General features: G+C 40.2%; 1 protein-coding gene across 2 annotated transcripts in view; it reads left to right on the forward strand.

Moving 5' to 3' along the window:
* The first annotated feature begins 11,531 nt into the window (after positions 1-11,531).
* Positions 11,532-24,668, forward strand: part of ADCY2 (adenylate cyclase 2) — a 199,416-nt gene continuing 186,279 nt past the window's right edge. For both annotated transcript variants that reach the window (XM_072328899.1, XM_072328900.1), the window contains exon 1: positions 11,532-11,890. In XM_072328899.1, the coding sequence (XP_072185000.1) occupies positions 11,666-11,890 (225 nt within the window). In that variant the 5' untranslated portion in view covers positions 11,532-11,665. The remainder of the gene's footprint in view (positions 11,891-24,668) is intronic.

The raw sequence follows: 24,668 nt of genomic DNA on the forward strand, positions 1-24,668 counted from the left end.
TCATTCCTTTGGATATTTTCAAATTTACAGAACAATATAATCAGTTTATGAACTTGCATTACATTTTTCCTCCCACTATTAGTACTTTCACATGACAATTACGAACACTTCATGCTTTGCTCCTGGGAATTATGATTACATTTTGAAGTTCATACTTGTTCTTAATCTTACACTTAAAAACGTTACTCTATCCCAAATATCTCAGGTGTCTAGAAAATGGCCAGTTTTTGTTTTTGCTTTTTATTCACTTCACTGCGGAGGGGTTCTCTGAAGTACTCTCTTAATTGTTTTATAATTGTATATCATTTGTAACACAACCATTTTTAATTATGTTCTGTATTGGATTACCTTATAATTTTTACTCTTTACTTTATAAATTGATAACTTTCCAAAATACTCCTACAATGCTGTTACAGCTGTCTTTGAGTACTCTCCACCAAGTCATGTAGTCATTCCATTTTATTCCTTTATCAGACTATTGCCCTCCTTTTGACTTCACTGCTCAACATGAGACTGATGTTGGGTCTACCTATTTCTCACTTCTGTGGCCCTTTCTACCCTACCTTAAAAAGTAATAGTGACTTTCTCTATAAGTTCTACTTCCTTTCCAAAGTGTCAAAGCTATATCCAATTAGTACTTGATGTAGACCTGTCTGGATTTTGAATCCCTAGAGTATTTCCATACCACATTTATCTAGTTCCTTTGGTTACCTTTATCCACCTATGCATTTTAGACCTATCAATTTTTAGTTGTCTTGAATCAACAAATAAATGATCAGAGTGGTCTTAACCAGTCTGAACACTCCACTGCTGGATGATCAGACACTTACAGATGTTCTAATAATAAAAGGAATTGCTAGTGAACAACATGAGATTGTTATCACAAAGACTTTACTTTTTCAGGTTCATAAAGTATTGTTTGTTGTTGTTTGTTTGTTTGTTTTCCAGACAGAGACCTTCCTTAATGGAAAATTAATTTAACTACATGTAGCAGTAGGAGCTTATAATGAAAATCATTGATAGTAAAATACTGGAATAACACAATAGCAATAGGACATTCTACAATTATGACTAAGATTTATCTCTTTCCTGCAAGTATAAAAAAAAAATCATTGTCTGCTCTGTCTTGCAAATATTTGTGCCTATTATAGGGCTTGATATGTAAGGTTAGAGAAGGCACATAAGAACAGAGCATGTATAGAATTATACTCCTTTGGTGTAACTACTTAGTTTCCACAGACCAACATGCTTGGATCTTCCTGAAATAGCTTTTATTTCCTGATTATTGTGTTTAATAGCCCTTAATTAACTAATTCTTTGATTTTCTTTTTCTAGTCCAATTTTAATGCATTTATACTTGGTTTCCATAACAGTGACTAGCAGTGAACACCACAATTTAATTATGTTGTGGATATTTTTTGTCATTCTAAAAAGAAGTATTTTGCTTTAGGCTTGCTGTATGATAGTTTATCAGGTGTCTTTTATGTCTGTTACTTTTTGCACTGCAGAAAATAATGGCCATTTTCTATCTCCTGCGTGTATAGCTCTCATATTTCATAAGTCTCAATCAGAATTGAAAGAAATATCCTCTTTTGAATAGAGTTCTGCTCCTTTAAATCTCTCCTCTATCATCACTCTTTTCCATACCTTCTCATGCTCAGTAATGAAAATGTGGGACGAGGGTGCATTAGTATACACAGCAACATAATGGCTAGAAGCTGATGGGTATTATTGTTTGTTTTCTTTTCTTTTACTCCCTCTGTGTATTATCTTCAATTACCTTATGCACAGGAGTAAGCAGTTTCTTGGTTCAATAGTCTTTGGTTCCACCTTAAAAGTGAATGTGAGGTACTGCACAAATATTCTATTAGACTAATGTTGTGATAATTATTACATATAATTTACTGTAGTAAGCCATAATGTGAGCACAGTAATCCAATGTTCGTGTAATTAGCATGACTATGAGCAATTCATTATGTGGTTGTTTCAAGCTAACATGGATGGTTTCTCAGTAACGATGTAAATAACTCATATGACCAATAATTATGCAACTGAGAGGCAGGAGATGACAGCCCTGGTAGAAAGTTCGCAATCAGATTTGTTCTCTGTTTAAAGTAGAAGATTCATTTAATGAATCCTTTCTGTTGCACTGTATTTAAATATACTATAGAAAGTGTTTAATGCAGTCATGTAATTTATAAATGGCTATTAAACAAAGAATCATCCACCTGAATAATCGAGAGCCATATTGGATGAGAATATGCACTACAGCATATTCAGTTAGCAATTGATCACTAATGTTTACACAAGTGCTTTTTAAGAAAGCAATTTAGTGCAAGCGACAGGTATCTTTTGCCAGTTGTGTACTGGATACTGACAAGGAATAGAAAAGCACTTTGTTATGCTAAGTGTTTGCTGAAAAACCCCATGGAAAATGTTTTAACTTCATTCAAATAGGAAATAAAACTAGTTGAAGTAAAATGGAAGTGGTATTTAGTAAGCATACCTCCTTATGGCTCGAAAACAAAGAAACAAACAAAACAAATACAAAACCAAAAAAGCTCAAATTTAGAACAGATTGTAAGTATTTGGATTAGTAAACCAGTTTTTTCTAATGCTACCACAATGATATAATCATTTAGGATATATTTGAAGATCCAACAGGATTTAAAATTGTATGGTTTGTTACCTGATATATACTACTAAGATATTTTAGTCTTGTTTTAATTATGATGCACAATTATAAGTGATAGATTGTAGGAAGGACACTTGATCCTTTTTACAGTGCCATCAAAAGTATCAAGAAGTCAAATATGCAATGAAACACTAATATTGATTTTTCTTCTATCTTTAATTTCTCAGTGATTGCTGGTCTGTCAGATCTTATTTTATTTTGTTCTTAGTTATATCCAATCATCTGGTCCAGGCTTATGCACAGCATTTCAACCCACTTGGAAAACATCGGTACAACTGGGTTTAAGGCCACTTTCAATTATCTCTGAAAGATCACAGTGAGAAAAGAAGATGATGGAGGACTGGAGGAACGCAATCATTCCTACTTTCAAGATGAGAAAGGAAAGCATTCAGGACTGATTGGATGACTGGAATTAGTCAGTATGGTTTTATGAAGGTAAAGTACTTGACCAACCTGACAGCATACTACTGTGAAACAAGAGTGTTAGTTGGAGGAACAGAGAACAGTGAATGCTGTTTCTCTTGTCTTTAGGGAGGTTTTAGATGATGTCACAAAATTTCATCTTAGGCAAGCTGATGAAGTATGGGCTAAGTAAAGCAAAGGTGTTTTGAAAACAGATTGAAGTGCCAGGCTCAAAAGGTTGTGATCAGTAGCACAAAGCCTAGCTGGCAGCCAAACACTACCTGTGTACCCCATCAGCTGACACTGGGATTAGTACTGTTCAGCCTCTTCTTTAATGAACTAGATGATGGGAAGAAGTTGATTTGTGGGCAATACAAAAACTTAAGAGTGGCTGATATGCCAGAGGGTCATGTTGCAAATCAGACAGTCTTACTAGGATCATGAATTTCATTAAGTTTAGCAGAGATGTACAGGGCTCTGGATCTGGGAAAGAGTTAATCCCGTACACCAGTACATGCTGGTGGCTGGCTGGAAAATAAACTGGTAGAAAAGCAGGTCCTGGTAGACAAGTTGAACATAGCATCAATGTGCAAATAGTATCATAGCATCAATTGTTGCAAAGCTGGCCAGAACATGTTGCCAGCAGGTTAGGAAAGATTATTCTTGCCCTCTACTCAGTGCTGATGAGAACCCATCTGAACATTGTCTCCATCTGCCCATCTGTCTCCAGCAGTGGGCACAAAATACAAGATGGCAAATTCTTTTCAGAAAAAGTTCTACTGTCCATAATAATTGTGGAATCTTCTTCCTTGGAGGTGTTCAAAATTCAACAGGACGTAGTTCTCAGCAACCTGCTCTAGTAGACCCTACTCTCAAAAAATGGAAATATTTACACTAAGACTCTTTATGATGAGGTAGTCCTCAAGTATATATCTGAAATGTTGATGTAGAAGTTGCCTATAAACTTCTGTTCCAAAAATGTATCAGCAATGTCTGAATTTCTATCCATCGGTAGATTTGAAGAAAACTTCTGCAGTTGGAATTTATTTTTTAATTAATATCAATGCCTTTTCACTAAAAATAAATTAGATACTTAACACACTCTCTAGAGGAGCATTTCCAAGTGTCAAGTAGGCCTCACTAACAAGGGGAAGGGCTGGGTTGGGTTTGCCAGCTACATTTGCTCTGCAGTTCTCCTTTCCTTAGCTGTAGCTGCCATAGGATTAAGGTATGCTTTCAATCCACAATCACTATGTTTAAAGTGTGACGCAGAGCCAGGACCTGACTCAGCTCACACACCCAGTCTCCCTCCTCAAAACCATTCCAGGCCCCAAGTTCCAACACTCCTGTCTGTCATTCATCTGGAGTCACTGGATTTCTCTTGTTCTCTTGTCCTTGGTAGTGGTTAAGTCCCACCTTCCTTGGTTCAGAAGCAACACTCGATCCAAAATCTTGGGAATCTTTACTCTTGGCAGAATTACCCAAAATGAAATCCTGGATCATTACCAATTCTTACAACTTCTGCTGTCAGCTGGGCATTCTTATCAAGTATGTAACAGAAACCATTACCACTTACTGCTCCACATGAGTCAGGAAACCCTCTTCATGGAACATATTCCATTAAGGTCACTGAGTATTTCAGCAAAGGTCTGTTTGACAGGAAGCAACACCAACTCCAGCTCTGAATGGGACATGCAACGTTCATCAAAATGTGCTGAAGATGTGCCATAGGATAATTAAAAGATGAAATGCAGGACCACTGCAGGAGCACCAGTACTTCTATGTTTGCCAGTATAAATCTGGCAAACAGGTACATGATGGATAAAACTTACCTGATGTCCAAATCTAGAGTAATGTTCAACTTTTCTATAGTTTTGTGCTTAGGTAAGTTCAAGCCAAAACAAATTTAAATACTAGCTTATTGCTAACATTTCCTAGAGTATTCTGTCCTCGGTTCAAGCAAAATAGTAACTGATAATCATCAAATAAATAGTTGGATAACTATAAAAACCTGTGCCCAGGCTGACTTTCTTTAAGACAAGAATATAGAAAACTAAAAATTGGAAATGTATCATTTATGAAAAATCCTAGCTGTTCAGAATCGTATTTCATCAATTGATTCTGAGTTTTTAAAATGTCTCATGGAAGTCTTGAAAGTAGCACATACATACTTTTGCTTATTTCTAAGTATTTTCAGAGTTGAGATCATATCTTGACTTTTGAAAGATTAACTTCCACAGTCATTTCCTGGTAACTTCCTTTAAAATAACTGTGACAGCTACTGAGGAGAAAAAAATAAACCATGACAGAAGTTTCCAAAAGCAGGTATTTTGATAAATATGAACAATTTCTTAGATATGACTGTAGTTATGCATATTTATTTACTCTAGCCAGTCATTTTTATCTTTAAATTTATATGTTTTTGTCCAGTAGTGAGGGTTAACCAGAGTAACCTGAATAGGTCAGTAAAACTCATGTAATGGACAGATTTGATTATTGCAATAACTTTTGAAGGGCTGGATAGTTACAGATTTCCTTTAGATGCACTCTTGACTGCAGCAAAAAATGAGATTAAAGAACCATCTAATCAAATATCCCATTTCTTTAAAAAATAAAAAAATAAAAATAAAAAAGCTTACCCCTCCAAAAGCAATATTATGATCTAGCGAAAGATGTAGGAAACCCACTGTTTATATTTAATCTGCCTTTCATATTTTTGTCTCATCTCTGTGTCTACTGCCTTGCATTGACATTAGTCATGAAACAATAGGATCAGTATTTCTCACGACATATGTTGTTACTGGTAGTTATCAGAAGTATTTTGACAACCATTTAAAAACAAATCCATTTCATCACCCTGTTAAATTCTTGTTCCTAACAGCCTCCTGTGATGGTGCTTGCAAATTAGCTAGAAGCTGTGTGAAAGAAAATCTCACTTAGTAATTATTAATTTCCTTCAGCTGCAATTTTATAATTTTATTTTTTTCAAGATAAAATGTAAGATTCTAAGCAGTCTTTCTGAAGTAAGTCTTTCATCTCTGTGGGCTATAGTCATAAATACTTGCTAAATGGAGGAAACTCTTCTTTGTCTTGGATTACCTGTGTTCTGAAGAATCTGTCTCTAGTCCTGCAATATTCTTTACAAGATAAGTAGAGTAACATAGCTCAAGACAGAGCTGTATGGTCAATAAAAGGCATTAGAATTATTCACCCCCCTGTTCTTTATGCATTCTAGTGCTGTTAGAGTGTTTGGACTGTTACTGTATATTGAACAGGTCTTTCCTGACCTGCCTATAGTACTAATTTTGAATTTATCCAGCTGGAATTTTGTAAGCTACTTGAGCCATTCCAAATTTCTCAGGAGTGTTATTCCTTTGCTTTCTCCTTCCCTAGATCTCCTCACTGAAAGCAGAATGTTATTTTGGCAAGTAGTTGACTTCCTAAAGGACGCTACTACTTTTGCACACATGTTCAGGTGCAAACTGTCCCAGTATGAAGGAAACATAAATGGGAGGTCAGTGTCTTGAAAGTAGAAAGGGGTGACAGTTCGTACTTTGGAAAATAAGTCGAATTTTAACTGTGAGTATAAAAACCAGCATGATCAAAATAAGAAGGGGCAAGTTACAAGAAATATAACTAGAATGTGCTTATGGATAATTTTATATTCACCCCCTTCTTGAAACATACTGCGGAGTTAGCTGACCCACTATTCATCTGACAGCTGATACTAAAACATCTAAAATACTAATCTATTTTTTGCTCCAATCTTGAACAAAAAGATTATCTATGGCTAGATGACCAATGTAAGTACCATCTGTGAAGTCATCCTGCCCCTGTACTCAGCATTGGTGAGGCCTCACCTTGAGTACTGTGTTCAGTTTTGGGCACCTCAGCACAGGAAAGACATGGAGGTACTGGAGCAGGTCCAGAGAAGGGCAATGAGACTCATTAAGGGCTTGGAGAATCAGCCCTATGAGGAGAGGCTAAGGAAGCTGGGGCTGTTTAGTCTGGGGAAAAGGAGGCTGAGGGGAGACCTAATCGCCCTCTTCCAGTACCTGAAAGGTTCTTACAGTGAGAGTGGGGCAGGTCTCTTCTCACTAGTGACATGTGACAGGATGAGGGGAAATGGCCTCAAGCTGCGCCAGGGCAAGTTCAGGTTGGATATTAGGAAGAACTTCTTTACAGAAAGGATGGTTAGGTACTGGAATAGGATCCCCAGGGAGGTGGTTGAATCACCATCCCTGGATGTGTTTAAGAGCTGTTTGGATGTGGTACTCAGGGATATGATTTAGTAGAGGGTTTTTAGAGTTAGGGTACTGGTTAGGCTGTGGTTGGACTTACTGATCTTCAAGGTCTTTTCCAACCTGGGTAATTCTATGATTCTATGATTCTATCTTCTGATCATTTGGATTTCAAGAAATTTCTTTGGTAACTCCAGACCTTATAAGAAATTACTCTTAAAAGTGTATGGAGAATGAGTAAGGACCAAAATTAGATACCAGATGTAAAGAGGAGGAAGGAGAAAACTAAAAGTAGGCAAGGAATTACAGATCAGCCAGAATGTAATTCATAACAGTGTTGAAAAACTCAAACCATTATTTATCTTTATAAAAAATGAATTTCACCAAGTTCCAGATGTGTGAAATCAAACATATTTCCGTAGCAAATTCTGACATCATTTTTTGAGGAATAAAACACAGCTGCTGTTATAATGCTAGGGAGAGCAAGTCCTAACAACCAAACTCAATAACATCAATTGAGAAGAAAAATCCAGTAAAAAATAGAAGTCTTCAATATTAATCAGTAAGAAAAAATTGTATACCCTTGATGGAGAATTAATGTTGTCAGGTAGTTGTCCAACACTGATTTGATGTTCCTCAGGCTGAGTTTCAAGGTCATAAGGAAAGCCAGGTTCCTTGCACCAAGTTTAAGCCTAGAGCTGTGGACAACCCAGATGTAGTGAGGCACAATTGTCATTGCTGTCACAGCAAGGATGGCTCAAAGGCTGGTGTTCCCAGGGTGAAGCAAGGCTTGTTGACCTGTCTTTGGCCATGCTGCCACAAACAACTTGTGGAAGCATAGGTTGGCCAAGTTCCATGTGTTGTCCTGTTGTCAGGGGCTCTTGTAAGGTAATCCAGTGTCCCATGTACGAGAAAACAATAGGGATGGGAAAATGAAGGATAGGGGTGATGCAGGCTTACAAAGTTTTAACTGAGCGTTGGAGGCAAAGGGAGATATGCAGGGAACAAAAGTGTCTCCTGCATCTCACATTCCTATTTTGCTCTCTCCCTGAGACCTTTCACGGATCCCTTGACACTGGTAACAAGCTGCAATATCACAGTCACAGAGTAGTTGGGGTTAGAAGGGAGTTCTGGAGATGGTCTAGGTGGAAGCTAACTAGGATAATCTGCTGCTGCGAAGAGTACTGCCTCTGGCATATGTTTGCTTAGACAAGCAGCTGTGACCCTCAAAATTTTGTCCTGTGTTGCTCTGTTTTTACAGAGGGATACAGCAGATGCTTTGACACCAGATGTTCAAAAAGTAAAATCTTCAATGTTGTTGAAGTCCCAGTAAATACACAGTGGATGGTTTTTGACAATGCTATGAACTAGCTTTGATATTTTACCCTTTTGGAGAAATAAGGAGGAATACTCCTTATTATGTGCAATATAGCACTTCAGCTATTTTCTGAAAGTCATTTGCTCTTTAACCCTGGACGTAAATTCACTGCACCTTTGTTTTCCCTGAGACACATCTACTTTCAGTTAGAGCCTGGTAAGTATGCAGACTGTAGGCTACCTAGGGAAATTAGTCTCTAAAAACATATGGCATTTCAACGTCAACAATGTCAGAATTATCACTTGACTGTAATGATGTTCATTTAATTAAATGCAACCTGAAATAAAAAAGTTAATATGCAATTTAAACAGTAGAGCGTTCAAATTAGAAGGTCAACTTCTGCGTGGATTTAGGTACTATGACATTTTTAATTACACTGCTGATGTATAGAATGCTGCAGTCTTCAATTACATACCAACATGCTACTTGTATGCAGAACCTGTTTGTTTAGCTATAGATATGCGCTAAGGATTACGAGGAGTTCTTGATATTAATGTATGTGATCCCAGCTGGAGTTTGAAGAATGAATTGAAAGATGCTGGTTTCAAGTGTAGGGAGGGAAGGTAGGTGAGTGGGTCCATCAGGTGGAACAGAAGATGAAGTCAAATGCAAAGTAACTCAGTGCTTCCTCTAGTGCAGCTGTTGAAGCACCTGATGTCGAGTCTTACAGAATGTGAGACTGATTTATGCTGAACACATTTTTCTGAAAAGGCACAAGATACCACTAGGAAACCTTTGGGTTAATTAAGTTTTTTTTTTTTGCTGTGGAATTATAAGTTTATTTCCTGAGAAACTGCATGAGACTAATATAATGAGAAATTAGTTGTTACAGGCATGAGATATTACTAACTGGACATTACAAACAAAAAAACACCAAATCAGACAAAAGACATCATCATAAAATCCTTGAAAAGGTTTTTTCTGTTCAAGTTCAGAGAGGTGGAAAGTAGTGGAAAGTTACCAGAGCAGAATCAGCTTGAGGAAGAAAGACAAGCAGTACTGTCATTTGCATGAGCATATTGTGTAAGCCTCAAGTACTTTTCTGGAGATGGCTGTTGTTCACATGGAAAAGAGAAAATGTTTTATTTTTCCCATTCAGATTTTTTACACTTTTGTGAGTCCGTGCAAAATCATGTAATTATTCTTATATTTAAAAGAAGTATGTGTGATATATTGGTCTTCCCACCCATGAGAGACTGACACTCAGAAGCTTCAAAATCCCAAATATTGTGATCTGCTTTTTAAAGAAGTTTTATGTTGTGATTTTAGTTTGTCTTTTGGTACATATTTTTTAACCTCCCCTTTCTTATCCCACTAGATGTGTGTATGTGACAGTGAGGGTGGCCAACTCCACAATTTCTGAAGTGACTGCAAGTAAAGCTTTTTCATGTTGCAAAAATTCTCACACCCACCTCTACTAACTCCTTCCCAGCAATTAATTCTGCCAGAATGTTCTCCCCACATAAATTTGTGTTCATCCTTCAATCTTATCACTGCTGCTCTTGAGAATCGTTCCCCCTCTCTTTCCCAGCACAGTGGGCGCAGTTGGAACTTCTTTCCACTTCTTCCTCAGCTGCTCTTGCTGCCCAGCCGTGCATCTCAGAACAGAGCTCCTCGACTTTCACTCTTCTTCCTTCCAGCAGCTGGAGGGAATGGGACAAGGAAGGTCAGACCTCATCCTTGTTTCAAACCCTAGGAGACTAGGAAGTGTCTTGACAGGGTTTAAGAGCTTTATATAATATAGATTTCTCTGTTTTCTTACAAAGCTACTTGATATACAGCTTATTCCATGTGAAGATGTGAACATGGCAGAGGGGGAAGGCAGCATCAGGTCTTAACGGAGAAACTTCAGTCCCTAACCATTCTAGCTACCTGCCTGCTTTCCTACCTGGCTTGGCATCAGCCATGGTTAGCTCACAGTTGGCTCTAAATCTCTCATCTATGACCACTGATAATAGCCCGTTTTACACTTTCAGTTGTGTTCTATTGTTCCATGTCCCTCTTGCTGCTGGCTTTTACTTCCGTCACCAAAAGCCACGCTTGTGGCACTGGGGTCCAGCAATATCCCTGTCACAGTGGTGTCGTCCTCTCACTGTTGAGCTCAGGCAGGTCTGCATCCCGTGGAAGTTTTTAAACTAAAAGAGGGGAAATTTCTCATTCGGAAGGCAGTGAGGCGCTGGCACAGCTGCCCATAAAAGCTGTGGTGCCCCATCCCTGGAGGCGCATGGGGCCCTGGGCAGCTGAGCTGCTGGGGGGCAGCGCTACCCAAGCCATGGGGCTAGGTGGGCTTTGACGTTTCTTTGAACTCCAGCTGCTCTGTGATGATTTGCATTGTGGTTAGAGGTGTTCAGTGGGTTGGGGAAAGAGAACTGCTTCCACGTGAGAGACAAACTTTAGCTGGTAAACACTGTGCACGATGGACAGGAAACTTTGGTGACGATACTGCAGTTTGTACTGAGTGCTTGCTTTGTTAGTAGTAACCAAGTCCTTCAGAATAGGGCAACGGGCCACACTTAAAGGCAGGGAAAACGTGTCTTGTTGCTCCAACATCGAATTTTGACAAAAATCGAGGTATGGCTTTAAACTACAGAGATTCATCGGCGTAGCAAGGGATCTCGTGGAACAGACCTCGGCAGGTAGGAACCACATCAGACAACCTTCTCCACACATCTACCGTCGCGCTGAGGGGACATGAGGGCAGCGTGCCCCCCCCCCCCCCCCCCCCGCCCGGAGCAGCGGGCGCGGCATGTGCGCGGGGAGGCGCTTCCCGGCGGCGCCCAGCCCCGGGCCGGCAGCGCGGAGCCGCGGCCGCCCTCCCGCCCGCCGCACCATGCCGCCGCGGCTCCTCCTCTCCGCCTCCCGCACGGGAGCGCGCCCCGTTCCCCTCCCCGGCTGCCTGCAGCAGCGGCGGCGCTGAGGGAGTTGCGCTGGCTCTGCCCGGCGCCTCCGATGTGGCGAGAAGCGATGATGGGGAGGAGGAGACGCCGTTACCTGCTGGAGCGGGCAGAGCAGGCGGGCGGCTGCGGGGCGGGTGGCGAGCAGTCCCGCTCCCGGGACTGGCTCTACGAGTCCTACTATTGCATGAGCCAGCAGCACCCGCTCATCGTCTTCCTACTCCTCATCGTGATGGGCGCCTGCCTGGCCCTGCTCGCCGTCTTCTTCGCCTCCGGGCTGGTAAGAGACGTGCCGGGAACGGGACGGAGCGCGGAGCCGCTGCGGGGCGAAGTTGGCGGCTGCAGCGGGGACCCCCCGGGCAAAGTTGGGCGCCCGCTGCGCGCGGGCGGGGCTGGAGGCGAAGGGAGCTGGAGGGAGCGGCGGGCGCTCCGAGTTTAATTCGCTTAATTCGCTGGCTCTGCTTCCTTCCAGCTGGCAGAGCGGCCAGCTGACCTTCTGCTTTTGTTGGCGGGGTTTAAATTTTCTCCCCAAAATAGAGGTAGTCACATTTGGACGGCAAGCGGGCAGCTGCCCGTTCTTTTCTTAATACCTTCCTCGCAATGATACAGTTATCCAGCGTTTGACCCATTTTCTCGAGGGAGCTTTCCGGGGCTCGCTGCCTTCCCTGCTCGGGGAGACGAAGTTGGCTCTGCGCGGTGCGCCCCGCGCGGCGGCTAAGGGCTCCCGGCCCCGGGAAGGAGCGCGTCGCGGAGCCGCTGACTGCCGGCATCGCGGATCTCGCCCTGCAAGTCGGGCCGCTCTGCCCTTGTGCCAAGCGCGAGGGAGAGGCTGCAGAGGGCAGTAACATTCTTGCTCCTCACGGAGTTTTGCTGCCGGTAGTGATTTAGGGGCTGCTTGCACGGCCGTAAGCTTCGGAAGTAGGGAACGGAGATTTGAGGGGTCTCGGGTTTTGTCTTTTCTTATTCCTGTTTAGGTCTTCTGGGGAGCTTGATGTTTGTTGAACATAGCTAACGGTCTGTAGGAACGAGGACAAGTAGGTCAGGTATAGCCCGCTGCCTCTCCTAGAGGCACTGCACATAATACTGCTTGAACAGACAGAGAATCATAGAATCATAAGGTTGGAAAGCCCTGCTTTCCTGCTTGTTGTGACCTAACTTTTGTCTTGAAATTTGCAGAAAGTGGTTATAAAACTTGCTACACTTAGAGTTAACTGTTGACTTATTTCCTCTAGGTATTTGTCTTAATGTTTTCACTGCTTTCTTTTATAAGTGCTCTTCCAACTAAGTGCAGAACAGGTGTAAAACAGCTCAGGTGAAGCCAGTAATAACGGTGGTGGCTCCCAGTTCAGTTGATTAGTGCTTAGATGTTTTAGCTGTGGAGCTGTGTGTACCCATATGCAGATTAAACAGTGTTTAATTAAAGTGCATTGACTTGGGGACTTATGCATCACGGCTGGAGGGAGCAAGGATGGTAGTGGGAGTGCATCCAGGCTGAGGCATGGGCATGAGAGGTACACAGTGCTACCTCCAGCCAAGGCAGTGCAACTTGGGTTTGACAGCTCTTAGCACTGAGTTTCATCTTTTTTGGTCGTGGCACAACCTGCAGCTTGTTGTCACAAGTTGCTCCTGCTGTTTTTTCATAATTCCATTTCTCAAAGTAAGTCATTCATAGTAACAACGCTGGCATGACACTGGTTCAGAAGACTAACTGAAAGTTATGGAAACAAAACAAAGAGCTGACTGCATCTTGCCACGCGCAGTGCTACAGAAAGAGTGAATTTTATAGTTCAGTCTGCATTTGGAATTCCAGACATACCGGAAAAGGAAAAAAAAAAAAAAATGCTTTCAGTACCTTTTTCCTGAGCCTTTATCTTCCTGTGCCTCACGACTGAGAGGGTGAGTGGAGAGAGGTGGGGTTGGTCCTTAAAGTTTCCAGTCAGTGGATGAGAGCGACTTTAGGTGCAGAGAGAGCTTGTCTGTGCCGACTTTCAGCCGCAGGATGTTGGGCAAAATCTCTTGGAGGACTGCCCAGTTGTTCACCTAAAAGCTTTTTATTATAGTCGAGCTCTAGTTGCATTTGGGATTGAAAATATTTCTGAAGGTTTTAGTTCTGTTTCTCCTGCTTGTGGCTGAAGAACGCTCTTTTTGTACAGCTGCGGAACCCTGGTTGAAGTTTTTGTGCCTGATAATATGCAAGTGTCAAGAAGTTATGAGCATCTGAGCTTGGAGAGCCAATGCTGCTATCCTTGTCTTTATTTTGCACATATTGTATGCATGTATGCAATTGCTTTGACAGAATATTTACTTCTGTAAAGGAGGCACAATGGAAGTGAGTGGGAATAGTTCTGTGAAGGTCTGTGCTGTGCATTTGAAGCTAAAGGAAATCTTTCTCAACAGTTGTTTCCTTTAGATTTCGTACAAAGCAATGGAGATTTTGCTGAAAATTACTTAAGCCTGTTGTGGAAACAAAATTCCCAAGTGACTCACTGCAACACTTGATTCATGTTTCTCACTTTTATTTCAAAACACAGCTTAGGATGCAAAACGTGGGTTCGGATGTTGTTAGGAAAAAATGGATATACGTGAAAGATGAACTGGTTTTATGTTCTAGGCTTTCTTATGAGAAGATGAGCCCAATGGAAGTGAGAGGTTTTCCTTCCACTCAATTTTTAATTCAGTTGTTAAAATAGATCACAGTGACATCTGACTTTATTTATTTATTTATTTTGGTGGTGGGGGGGGAGGAACAGTGTCTGCTTAACTACTTCCCAACAGAGCCAACCACGCCGAGATGCATCCCACTTATTCAGCTCTTTCAACCTGCCAGAATACCAGCTGTAGTCTTCCCGGTTTCAGATGAAAAATTTATAAAAGCTGTTGCAAAATTACAGTAAACAAGATTACTTACAAAGCGTGCCTGGAAATGAGATTACTTTTCTTTCAGGCAGCGTGACTGCTGTTGTCGCTGAGACTGGTTTCTTGGGAGATTTTGGGTTTTGTTTGTTTCAGGAAAATAATGTGATTTTGACCTTTGGGATTAAGCACTCTATCTCCTCAAACACTTGATACAAGTCTCCCAGAGTCTACCTGTAAGATGACCATTCACAGCGTGGAGCTTTGCATAACGTAATGATAGTATCAGCCTTTGAATTCCCTGTGTCAAAGTATCCTCAGCATTTCTCGGTACCTGGCATGAATGGAAAACTGGCAAAATGAAATCAGGCTTCCATGTTTAGCTGCTTTAATCGATAGAGAGTAAATTATTTTCCCAAATCTGTGAATGCCTTCCAGTGCTTAGAAATGCCAGATGTCAGGTTCATTTTCTGTCTGGTTATTGTCTTGCTCTTTTAATAATATAATGTGTAGGGCAAACTCGTTATTTTCCTCCCTCTCCCTTTTTAGTACTAAAAACATATCACCATTTTTAGTGATATCTAGAACAGCTATGTCTCTGGTCAAAACAGATCTATGATACCTGCAATTTATAGGAAAAAAGATTAAACTGACTAATATTTTTAATAATACCTAATGTAAAATATCAGCATGTATGAAATATCTGCTGCTGTGATGTTTTGTTTCTTATGCAGTTAAACAAAACTCTGACTGAAAATAGGGTTGATGCCCAAATTGTACAGTATATTAGAATGCTGTAACTTTCACATATGTAGTTCATGTATGTATTATATATTTTCTAGACATAAAGACTGTACTGTGCTGTAGATACAGGCTTCAATAAAAACAGTCCTATGGTATGTGAATCACTTAGCACTGCTAAGGACCTTGTGGTTTAGGTTCAGTGAGACCCAAGTCTGTCAAGACTTTCTTTCCGCTTTCCCAGAATTCAAGGACCACCAGTCTACTGTGAGATATCTCTTTCAGTCTGGTCAGTCGTCTTGCTGAAACACTGCAAGCCTGACCTTAGAAGGTCTGTACCCTTATCTGCCTTAAGAATTCTTGCTGCTACAGGTGACCCTGTGAAGCTCTTAAGATGTGATTGTTGATGTGCTGTGGAGTTGGAAGATACCAGTGGTCAAGTGGAGCATGTGTTGAGCAAACAGTCCTTCCACAGTGTGACACTGGGATGCATTCCCTCATTTCAAGCACTATGAAGTCACTTATTGTTTGCTGCCTAATTGTTGTCTCTGAGGTGGAGTTATTACCTGTCTTCCAAACCAGTTGCACAGAAAGAAGAGGCTCAGAAGAGTCCTGTAAACATTTCAGGTCAGTGCCATTTTTTGGGCCCATGATTAGAATGACTACAAATCCTCCCTTCCTCTGATGAGCCTAAAAGAAATCCTTGTACTTCTTTTGGCAAAAACTGGCCCATCAGCTGAACCTAGAACTCTTCCAGATTGCTGCAATCAGAATTTCATCCTAAAATAAAGGGGGAAAAAGTCTTCAAGTCCATGTGGAAAACACAGCTTAAAATAGCAGAAAGGAGAGACATGTTCATTCTCATCACAGTGTCTCAAGTGATGAGGTGTCTGCAGATGGACATTTGCTGCACAATTCTGGTAATGTCCTTGTTAGTACTTTGGATCTACAAATTCATTCCTCCACACCAACAGGACATCACAGTGGTGCTGTGATGATGTTCTATCCCTGTTAATGAAGTGCTTTGTTATAACTAATTGTATGGAGTAATGCAGCTGTGTTGTAGGTTCATTTGTAATGCAAATTTCAGGAAATCTTTTAGGATCAGCCCTGTATAATTTACAGCACATTTAGTTCAAGAGCAACAACTGTCTTCCCCAAATCCAAGAATACTCAAGCCTTGGAAAGTGTTCCTTGGAATTCTTGCAGACTAAAAGTGAGCCAAAGCATCTGCTATACCGCTTTCAAACTGCAGCACATCCATTCCTATGAAAAAGAAAACTAAGGCACAGCAAAGGTAATGAAGGAGCAAAATCCTCATGAGTTGAAGATCAAGCTGAAGGGAGGCTGTTTGTGTGCTTGTTGTGCCCACCAGGTATCTTGTCCTAAGCTCATTCTGACAGATTAATGCCGCTATCAAGATGAAGAAGAATTCAAAGCAAAAATTATGTTATTTACGATGTCTTCTCTTTCAATAATTCCAGCTGTGAGCTTACAGTTCTGCTTGAAAGTCTGCTATATGTTGAACTGTTCTGTGAGGGGATCCCATGTTTTGTTTTTTTTTCTTCTTGTCTTTAGGCACCAGAAAATCACAGTATATTTTTCCAGGTATCACTGCTGGCTGTCTGATGCAGACTCATGATTTGCCCTCCCTGCCAGTTGTTTTTTCCAATAATATCTTTGTATGACTTTTGTAGTCAGTATTATCTCTTGAATCAGGCCCATAAAGGTTGATGCTGCTTCCTGTCTGAGTCAAGATTTACCTTGCTTTGTGTCTGGTTTAGTTCCTCAGTACTATATCAGCCTGGGCACTTGTTTCATTTGTTAATGACACTCCCAGTACATCTGTGATTGCTTTTAATGCTGCTAAGAGCTTGTCTCATTTGCCAGTCCCTAACCAGCCATCCAGATAATGAGGTGCCTGTGGCAACTTCTCTTCATCTAGCTTTGTGTCATCCTTCATGTTGAATAACCTGAATGCTGAGTAAGAGCTGGGTAAAAAATATGGGTGTGATTAAACTGGCACCACAGTGAGCCTTGAACTGTAAGTTTACCAGGTGAAAGCTTTGTGGATACTCTATCAATGGAAAGCTGATATAGGTCACCAGCTGTGACTCAAGCTATGGATCCACAACTCCTAATCATTAGTGCAGCTGACACAAGTGACAACAGATAAACTGACTACAGCTGCTGTTTACTGAGGTGCAATGGGAATTAGATAGGTGATTTTCTGCTGTCTTTATCAGCATCGAGCCAGGTGTGTTGATACACAAATCATCTATGGCAATTTCATGGTGGATTTGCCATGAACCAGTGAATATCTTTCTGGTTATCTTGCTTAAATTTTTTCTTTAAAATTGGTTTCAAGTTGGATGAAGCTATCTGACTTGTTTATAGGAGTCTTAAAACTCTCATCAGAAAAGTAAATCAGTTTCTTAGGTGGAACTGTCATGAAGTCTCTCAGAGAAATTAGCTAGACATGCCAGTTGCAATGTTTCTGCTGAGGATGAGAGTACTTCTTGCTATAATGATAGCAGTCGCTGGACTCATCCAGGTTCCGCAGAACGTCACTTCAAGCTGATGGCAGCATGGACTTTTAATACAAGTAGAAGTTGTCTGCAAATCTCTGGAGTGGCTGGGCATGGGAACAACTGCAGCTGAGCACTCTTAATCTTTCATCCTGTGCCTCAGTTCCCAGCAGTAACCTGGTGGTGATTCCAGTTGCTGACACAGTGGCTTCTACGCATTTTAGTAAGAACTGAATCAGCTCAAGACATATTGATATGTTAATAGGAGAATCTGTCAATTGATCAAACTTCTGTTTTTAGGGTTCTGGGCCATGAAGTCAGTGAGTCAGCTGAGTTCTGTTCCCCTTTCCCTCACCTTTTTTTTCTTGGATAATTCTCTCTTGATCCTCCTAAAAAGAACAGTTCTGCACATTTTCTGCTCCAGGTGTATTGCTTTTATTTTTTAAATAAGTGATACCCAGACACTAAACTTTGTTTAGACTGTTCTGAAGGGTCAAGAACCCACTGAACTCTCTGTGTGGAGGGGCATGAGGCAGTATCTGCGCTTATCCTCCCAGTTGTCTCTTTCTTCAACCTATATCAAAACATTTACTTAGTCTTTTTCTCTAACCAGAACTCTCTTGTTCTTAGTGATCTTTGCATAATATATATGTTGTTTCTGATGAGTCCAGGCAGGCATTTGAGAGAAGCAGAGGAAGTAGCCCTCAGATCAGCCCTCTCTGCATCTGCTCCTTCCACCATCCATGGTCCTAGTTCTGAGGTTTGTTTGATCCAGGAGGTGTGCTCTGAAGTGCTGAAGTAATGGCTCCCGGTTCAACTCTCAGGGTCTGACAGGCATATGAGAGAGTGGGATATGTTCGTAGGGGAGTAAACTTTAAGAACTTTTTCTGTCACAAAGATAGCCATGTTTAAGAAGTAACTGCCCAACCTTTGGAAAAACTTGAAAAGTAATTACACAGTGACAGTTGTGACTTCTCAATATTAAAACTATTTTTCATGTGACCTTTTAATGCTGATATGTAAAAGCTGTGGAATATTCTTGCAAAATGTGTTTTAAAAGACCCAACAGAGAAATAAGCCTAAGCCTACCTTTTTCTTTATTAAACAAACCTTTAAAATATGCACTGTTTTCTCCTGTGTTGAAACTCATATGCTCCATGGTTGAGATTCTGTGATCCTTAGATTTAAACAATTACTATAAAACATATCGTTTGTTTGAAAACAATCACCTTCACCTATCCACGTTTTTGGATTTTGCATAAATAATAGCATGCATTGGAGAGTTCCTTTAAGTTTATTTTGATAGTAAAGTTAGTAAAGTTAGTAAGGGTTTTGAGAATATCGCAAAAGATCTAAAGAAATGAAGTTATTAAGCCCCATTTTTGGAGATGAATTCAGAATCAATACGTGCAGAAATAAAGCATGCAAGGAAGATATTTTGATCACTACACTTGCTTTGAAAAAAGTCTGAGTGATGTGCATAGACACCAATTAGCCCTAGAGCCTGAAATAATTGCTTTCATCAAAATACAAACTTTTACTCACTTTGCTGCTTATTGCCTCAAATCTTTTCTGCAAGGTACACTTGAGGGAGTAAAACATAATTAACTGTCATTACTCTCTGGGATGTGGCTTATCTTCTTTGCTTGCTGGAGTCATTGTGTAGGACAATTTTATAAGCGCAGGCTGCAGCCACCAGTAATTGTGTCTTGTTTTTCACGGGCTAGTAAATGAGTTAGGGTGGAAAGCAACTTTTGATTATTCTTAGCCTGAGAGAAGATTGAGGTGGTGCAAGGTGACTGAAAGGCATGATGGTCCAGTTCAAGTTCCCTGGCTCCCCTGGAGGCCCTTTGAAGCCCAGCTTATTAAATAAAAAGTTGTAAGCACCGACAGATTGCTTATGGTGTAGTTAACAGGATGAGAGATTATGAATCAGTGGGAAGAGAGAGAAAACTGCCAATGTGATAAGAGAGAATTGGGGAAAAAAAAAAAAAAAAAAAAAAGTAAATAGGTAAAGCTGCTTACCTTTGAGTTTGGGTGCATGGGGTTTGTGCAGGACATGTTTATCTGTATAAAATACATAAGTATCAGGCTCTGCTTCTGATAATTATGTTTCTGATAGGTGTCTGTCCTGTATTCCAGTCCATGTTGGAGAGGTCTTAGGCTTCTGGTATTCTCTGTGTATTTACATGCAGGTTATACAAGTGGTTGACACTCCTTGTTGGTCTGGATGGACACTACAATTAAAAATCATAAGAGCTGTTTCAATGGACAGCTATGTTTGCTCCATGCAGAGAGAAGATAAATTGAAAGCAAACATTATTCCAATATCTGTTCACTGTGCTGAAGCTTTGACCCTTGCAAACATATCTTTTTAGTTCTTTTGTATTCATTTTGGAGTGGTGGCTGTGGGAGGACCAGAACTGCTGGCGGTATTCAGGATTCACTGAAGTAGCATTATGATGTTCTCACTTGTTTATTCTACTAATGTTCTGGGGTTTGGGTTGCTTTTTAACTGCTTGTGAGCACAGAAGTGATGTTTTCATGGGCCTTCCTATTAGAATTGCCAAATATCTCAGTTTCAAAATGTTAACAGTCAACCAAGGGCTGATTACAATGTATATAGAATTATACTTGGGCACTTTTGTGTGAGGGGTATGTTTCTACAGTTTTCAGCTCTTTCTTCCATAAATCCAGTTGGCCCTTTCCATAGAACCTTATCTCCTTCTTCTGATTTTTTTTTTTTTTATTCTGTGTTTGTTATTTTGTGTTGGTTTTTTTTTTTTGTTTTGTTTTGTTTTTGCCTGTAGAACTCAACACTTTAGTTTGAGACAGACCCTTTGATGTGTGATGTATTCTGCAATGAGAACAACCCCATGATGCACACAGAACTGCTACAGTTTGATCTCTCCATTCTTTTTAACATCTGGATCATCTGTTTGCTTGTGTCATTTTAGCAGGCTTCCTGCTCCTGTTTAAGATTTAAAATGAACTTGCTACTTATTTTAACCCTCTGAAAAATGATATCTCAGATTCTTTTATTGGCCTATATTACTGAGTTTCTGGCTTTGTTTTGATCTGTCTCAAGTTATTTTGGGGAAAGGATTAGCTTTTGGTCTAAGCATCTGATTTTTATAGCCATCTTGAAGATTTTAATCTGTAAACTTCTTGCTCTGCCTTTTAGTTTCTGTGTTCAGATTTTTTGTTCTTCTTCACTGTTACAAGGCGGCTTCTCAGCAGTAACATTTTATGATCCCAGCTCTTCCTACTTCTTGAGATCAGATGAGTGTTTTCTCTTTCTTTGTGTGAATGTTTTGTTGTTATAGATGTTTGCTTTTCCACCTCTTCCATGAGCCAGACCTGAACAACAGTCGTAGCTTTTGTCTGCTGATGTGATCCTTAGCCAGTCTAGCTGAGAGTCACTGAGTATGCTGTTACCTGTTGTGTTTTCTTACTTGGCAGTCTGTCTTTAACTCAGTATTTCATAAAATCTCATACAGTTTCCATCCTGATTGGATATTAGTCTTCTAGATGATATATTTCAATAAAACTTTGCTGTCCAGCCTACTGTTTGGATTCATAGGAACTTAATGTTATTTATTGATTCTCCTAGATTATTAATTGCATTTTAGCTTTCTTCAGTCCCTGCTGAAGTATGACTTTCTGTCTTTTCTTTACACTTTCTACCTGGAGCAGCAATATTCTACTGAATGTCTTTTTTCCACCAAGTTTTCAGTAGGACTACTGTGTAAATAATGCCATTTAACAACAGGAATTTTATTTCTTTTGTGTCTTTCTTAGGCTTTTAGTGTTTATACAGAAATGTGTATACTTTCATATGGCTGTTTCATTTCTTTGCAAACTTTAGAAAGACAATCTGCCTGTTATGGCTTTTTTTGCTATTATTTGCTATTATTTCTCTCCTTTGTAAGTTTAATAAACTTCTGTTCTTCTCCATAACTGGGAATTACAGGTCTCCATGATGTTATTGTTTGTCTTAAATCATGTAGAATCATAGAATCACCAAGGTTGGAAAAGACCTCCAAGATCATCTAGTCCCACCTACCACCAGTGTTTCCCCACTGAATCGTTTTCCTCAGTACAACATCTAAATGTTTCTTGAATGCCTTTAGGGATGGTGACTCAACCATCTACCTGGGCAACCTGTTCCAGTGTCTGACCACTCTTTTGGAGAAGAAACTTCTCCTAATGTACTGTGTCCTTGTAACCTCTTCAGTCTGAATGATTTCCTATGACCTTTGAAGTGCCAGCAAAACTCATTCTTTTCTGGTTTAGGTTAAATTTAGCTACCTACAGGATTCCTTGAGTTCTTCAAATGGCCATTTAAATTAATTTTTTTAGCTGCTTATTGAACCTAGGCTTGTCAACCTATTTTGTTTTAGAAACACTGATGAGAGAGCTACTACAGTTCTTTTTCTCCACTAGTGGCCACTACTTTGCTTTCAGGACTTTTCTCCTAGCCTTCCTTGTCTTAGTGTTATCTGCACAGACCATAGCCTTTGATTGTTTCTCAGTATCTCCAGAGATCACATCCAAACCCTCTGTGAGGTCTGTACCTGTTGAGTCATGGCCTGAATCTCTGATTGATCACCTGAGGCAAGCACAGGGTCAGCCCTGGGAGCGCAGGTGAAGGCAATTCAGCTGTGTGACCAGAAGGGGTGGAGCCTGGCTGTACCTCTCCTAGACCCATTTAAGGGCTGACTGCCCCTAGGAAGTATCACTTTCTGGAGATTGCTCCTCTTGGAGTTTTTCTTGCGAGTCTACATAGGTGAGCATTTTTTGTCTGTTTCTGATTATCCCTTTCTATTCACACCACTCTATTTTTGTTCAACATACGGAGGTCTGATGTTTTTGTGTTAAGCTAAGCAGAGAAGCCTGTGATCTCTGGTGTTTTAGATTTTGTGTTTTTGATCATCATTGATACCACACTGAAGTAGATGAGCTTCTCTCATTCCTATCAGGAAAACTGGGAAAAAATTGGGTTTAGCTGCTTTGTACTGAGCAAGGGAAAAGGTGAACAGCAACCCTACATGGCTGAACTCACTAAGAACCCACTGGCCAAAAGTGCTTGATACTGTAGTCAATAACACAGGTGATCACAGGGGCGTTCCCAGGACCTACGTGGTTGGTCATTTTATTATCACAGTTATTGTTCTTGTGCTAACTGGGACAGATGGTGTGAAGACAAAGAGTAGTTCCTGTTTGTTTCACCAGTATTGTTACACTGATGCAAAATGCCAAGCTTCTCATATGGGGGGATTTTATAGCACACAGTTCACTATTTGGAAGTTTGAGGAGATGTTCAAGGTGGTCAAAGCATCACCTGAGGGATCTGAATGAACTGTTGTTATACTGATGATGTCCCAGTATTACTAACAAATTATCTAGAATATAGTCATGAATCCAGAACTGTTTCTTGTAGGTTATATATATGTGTGTGCAGCAGCTTAGAAGCTGTAATGACAATCTAAATTTCACTATGCACGTGATGTGCAGATTGCTGTTCTCATTGCTGGCAGGTGAGTAGTCAAACATCACTGTCTGATAACAGCAGGTGCAGACTATGCTTCTGACTCATTAATAGGGAAGTGAATTTCTCAAGACAATAATCTCCGTGAAGAAACTGGATATTGAGCCTGATGTTGTTACCATTGATCTACCAAGTCAGAGGGGGAATGTTGAATCAGAGGGAGAAATCTCTTGGTGAAAATCAAGCTCTTTGTCAACATAAAAGTCAGGACAGTTTGATTAAAAAGTACAGTTCAATTAATTTGTTGCTAATGTCCGTGAACGTGCTGCAGAAAGATCAACAGGAGATTAATCAATTAAAATATAAAGGCCCATGAGAAAGTTTCTAACCAGGAGGGGAAGAAAGAAATACGAACAAAGCTTTGAGTTATGAAAGATAAAAGTAAATGTGAAAGGCAAAGGAGTTTTTCTTAGTTGTGGATCTGGAAAATACCACACAGGATTGGAAATAGCATCTGGCCTTAAGGGCAAATCATTGTTTGTGGAGTGAAGATGGTCTCATAGTGATGAAATTGATGGAAAAAAATTCTGAGGTGGTCTGTCAAAACTTTTCAGTTGTCCTAAATGATAAGGTTCTAAATGAAGCTCCTTGGCTGGGAGCAGCAGTGTCTCTCAGTAATGACACAGCATACAACATGCTGCAGTTGGCTGTAAGCAAGTTCACTAAAATAGAAAAATATGGGTTAAAAGTTACAAGCACCCAGAAGATTTTTGTGTCTTCATCTTTGGAGAGAACTATTTCTTGAGGTGTTAGAGAACTGAAATGCTGTGTACTTCTTTGAAGAGAAAGGTGATGACATCTTCTGAAAATCATTGTAGTTCTCATTCTCACAAGACTTGGAAAAGATTTTATGGGGAAAAAACAGCCATTTTTTGCTACAGAGGTAACTGAACAGGTTCCTTCTGTCAGCGCGATTAAATGAAGATGTCCTACTTTGTTGAGGAGGTGGGTGAGCTAATAGTCTTCCAGGCCAATTCTTTTTTTTTTTTTTTTAAATGTTCAACATTTTTTACAATAGTTATATGAAATCTTATATAGCTTCAATGTTTGAAGAACACTGCTCACTTTTAGAAAACATATATTCTCATTTAGAAGTATTTCACTGATCTCAGCAAAAAGTGATTTTAGTAATGATTTAGTATAGTAAATGCCTTGAGTTAATTCTGATTAAGCATGTGGTATTTCAGATCTCAGTGGGGGTCTGCTGTATATAAACTGGTGTCAGATTCCATTAGATGACAAGAATAAAGGAAAAAAGCGCCAAAAGAATGAGAGATGATGGGAGGGGATTTTATGCTGAGGCTGTTATTGTAAATGCTTGTTTGCTCATTTTTATAGGGTGCTTTATCTAGCTGTGTGGCTTATATAAAAGAATGAATTGCTCT

Source organism: Excalfactoria chinensis, chromosome 2 (assembly GCF_039878825.1).
Source record: "Excalfactoria chinensis isolate bCotChi1 chromosome 2, bCotChi1.hap2, whole genome shotgun sequence".
Taxonomy (NCBI): domain Eukaryota; kingdom Metazoa; phylum Chordata; class Aves; order Galliformes; family Phasianidae; genus Excalfactoria; species Excalfactoria chinensis.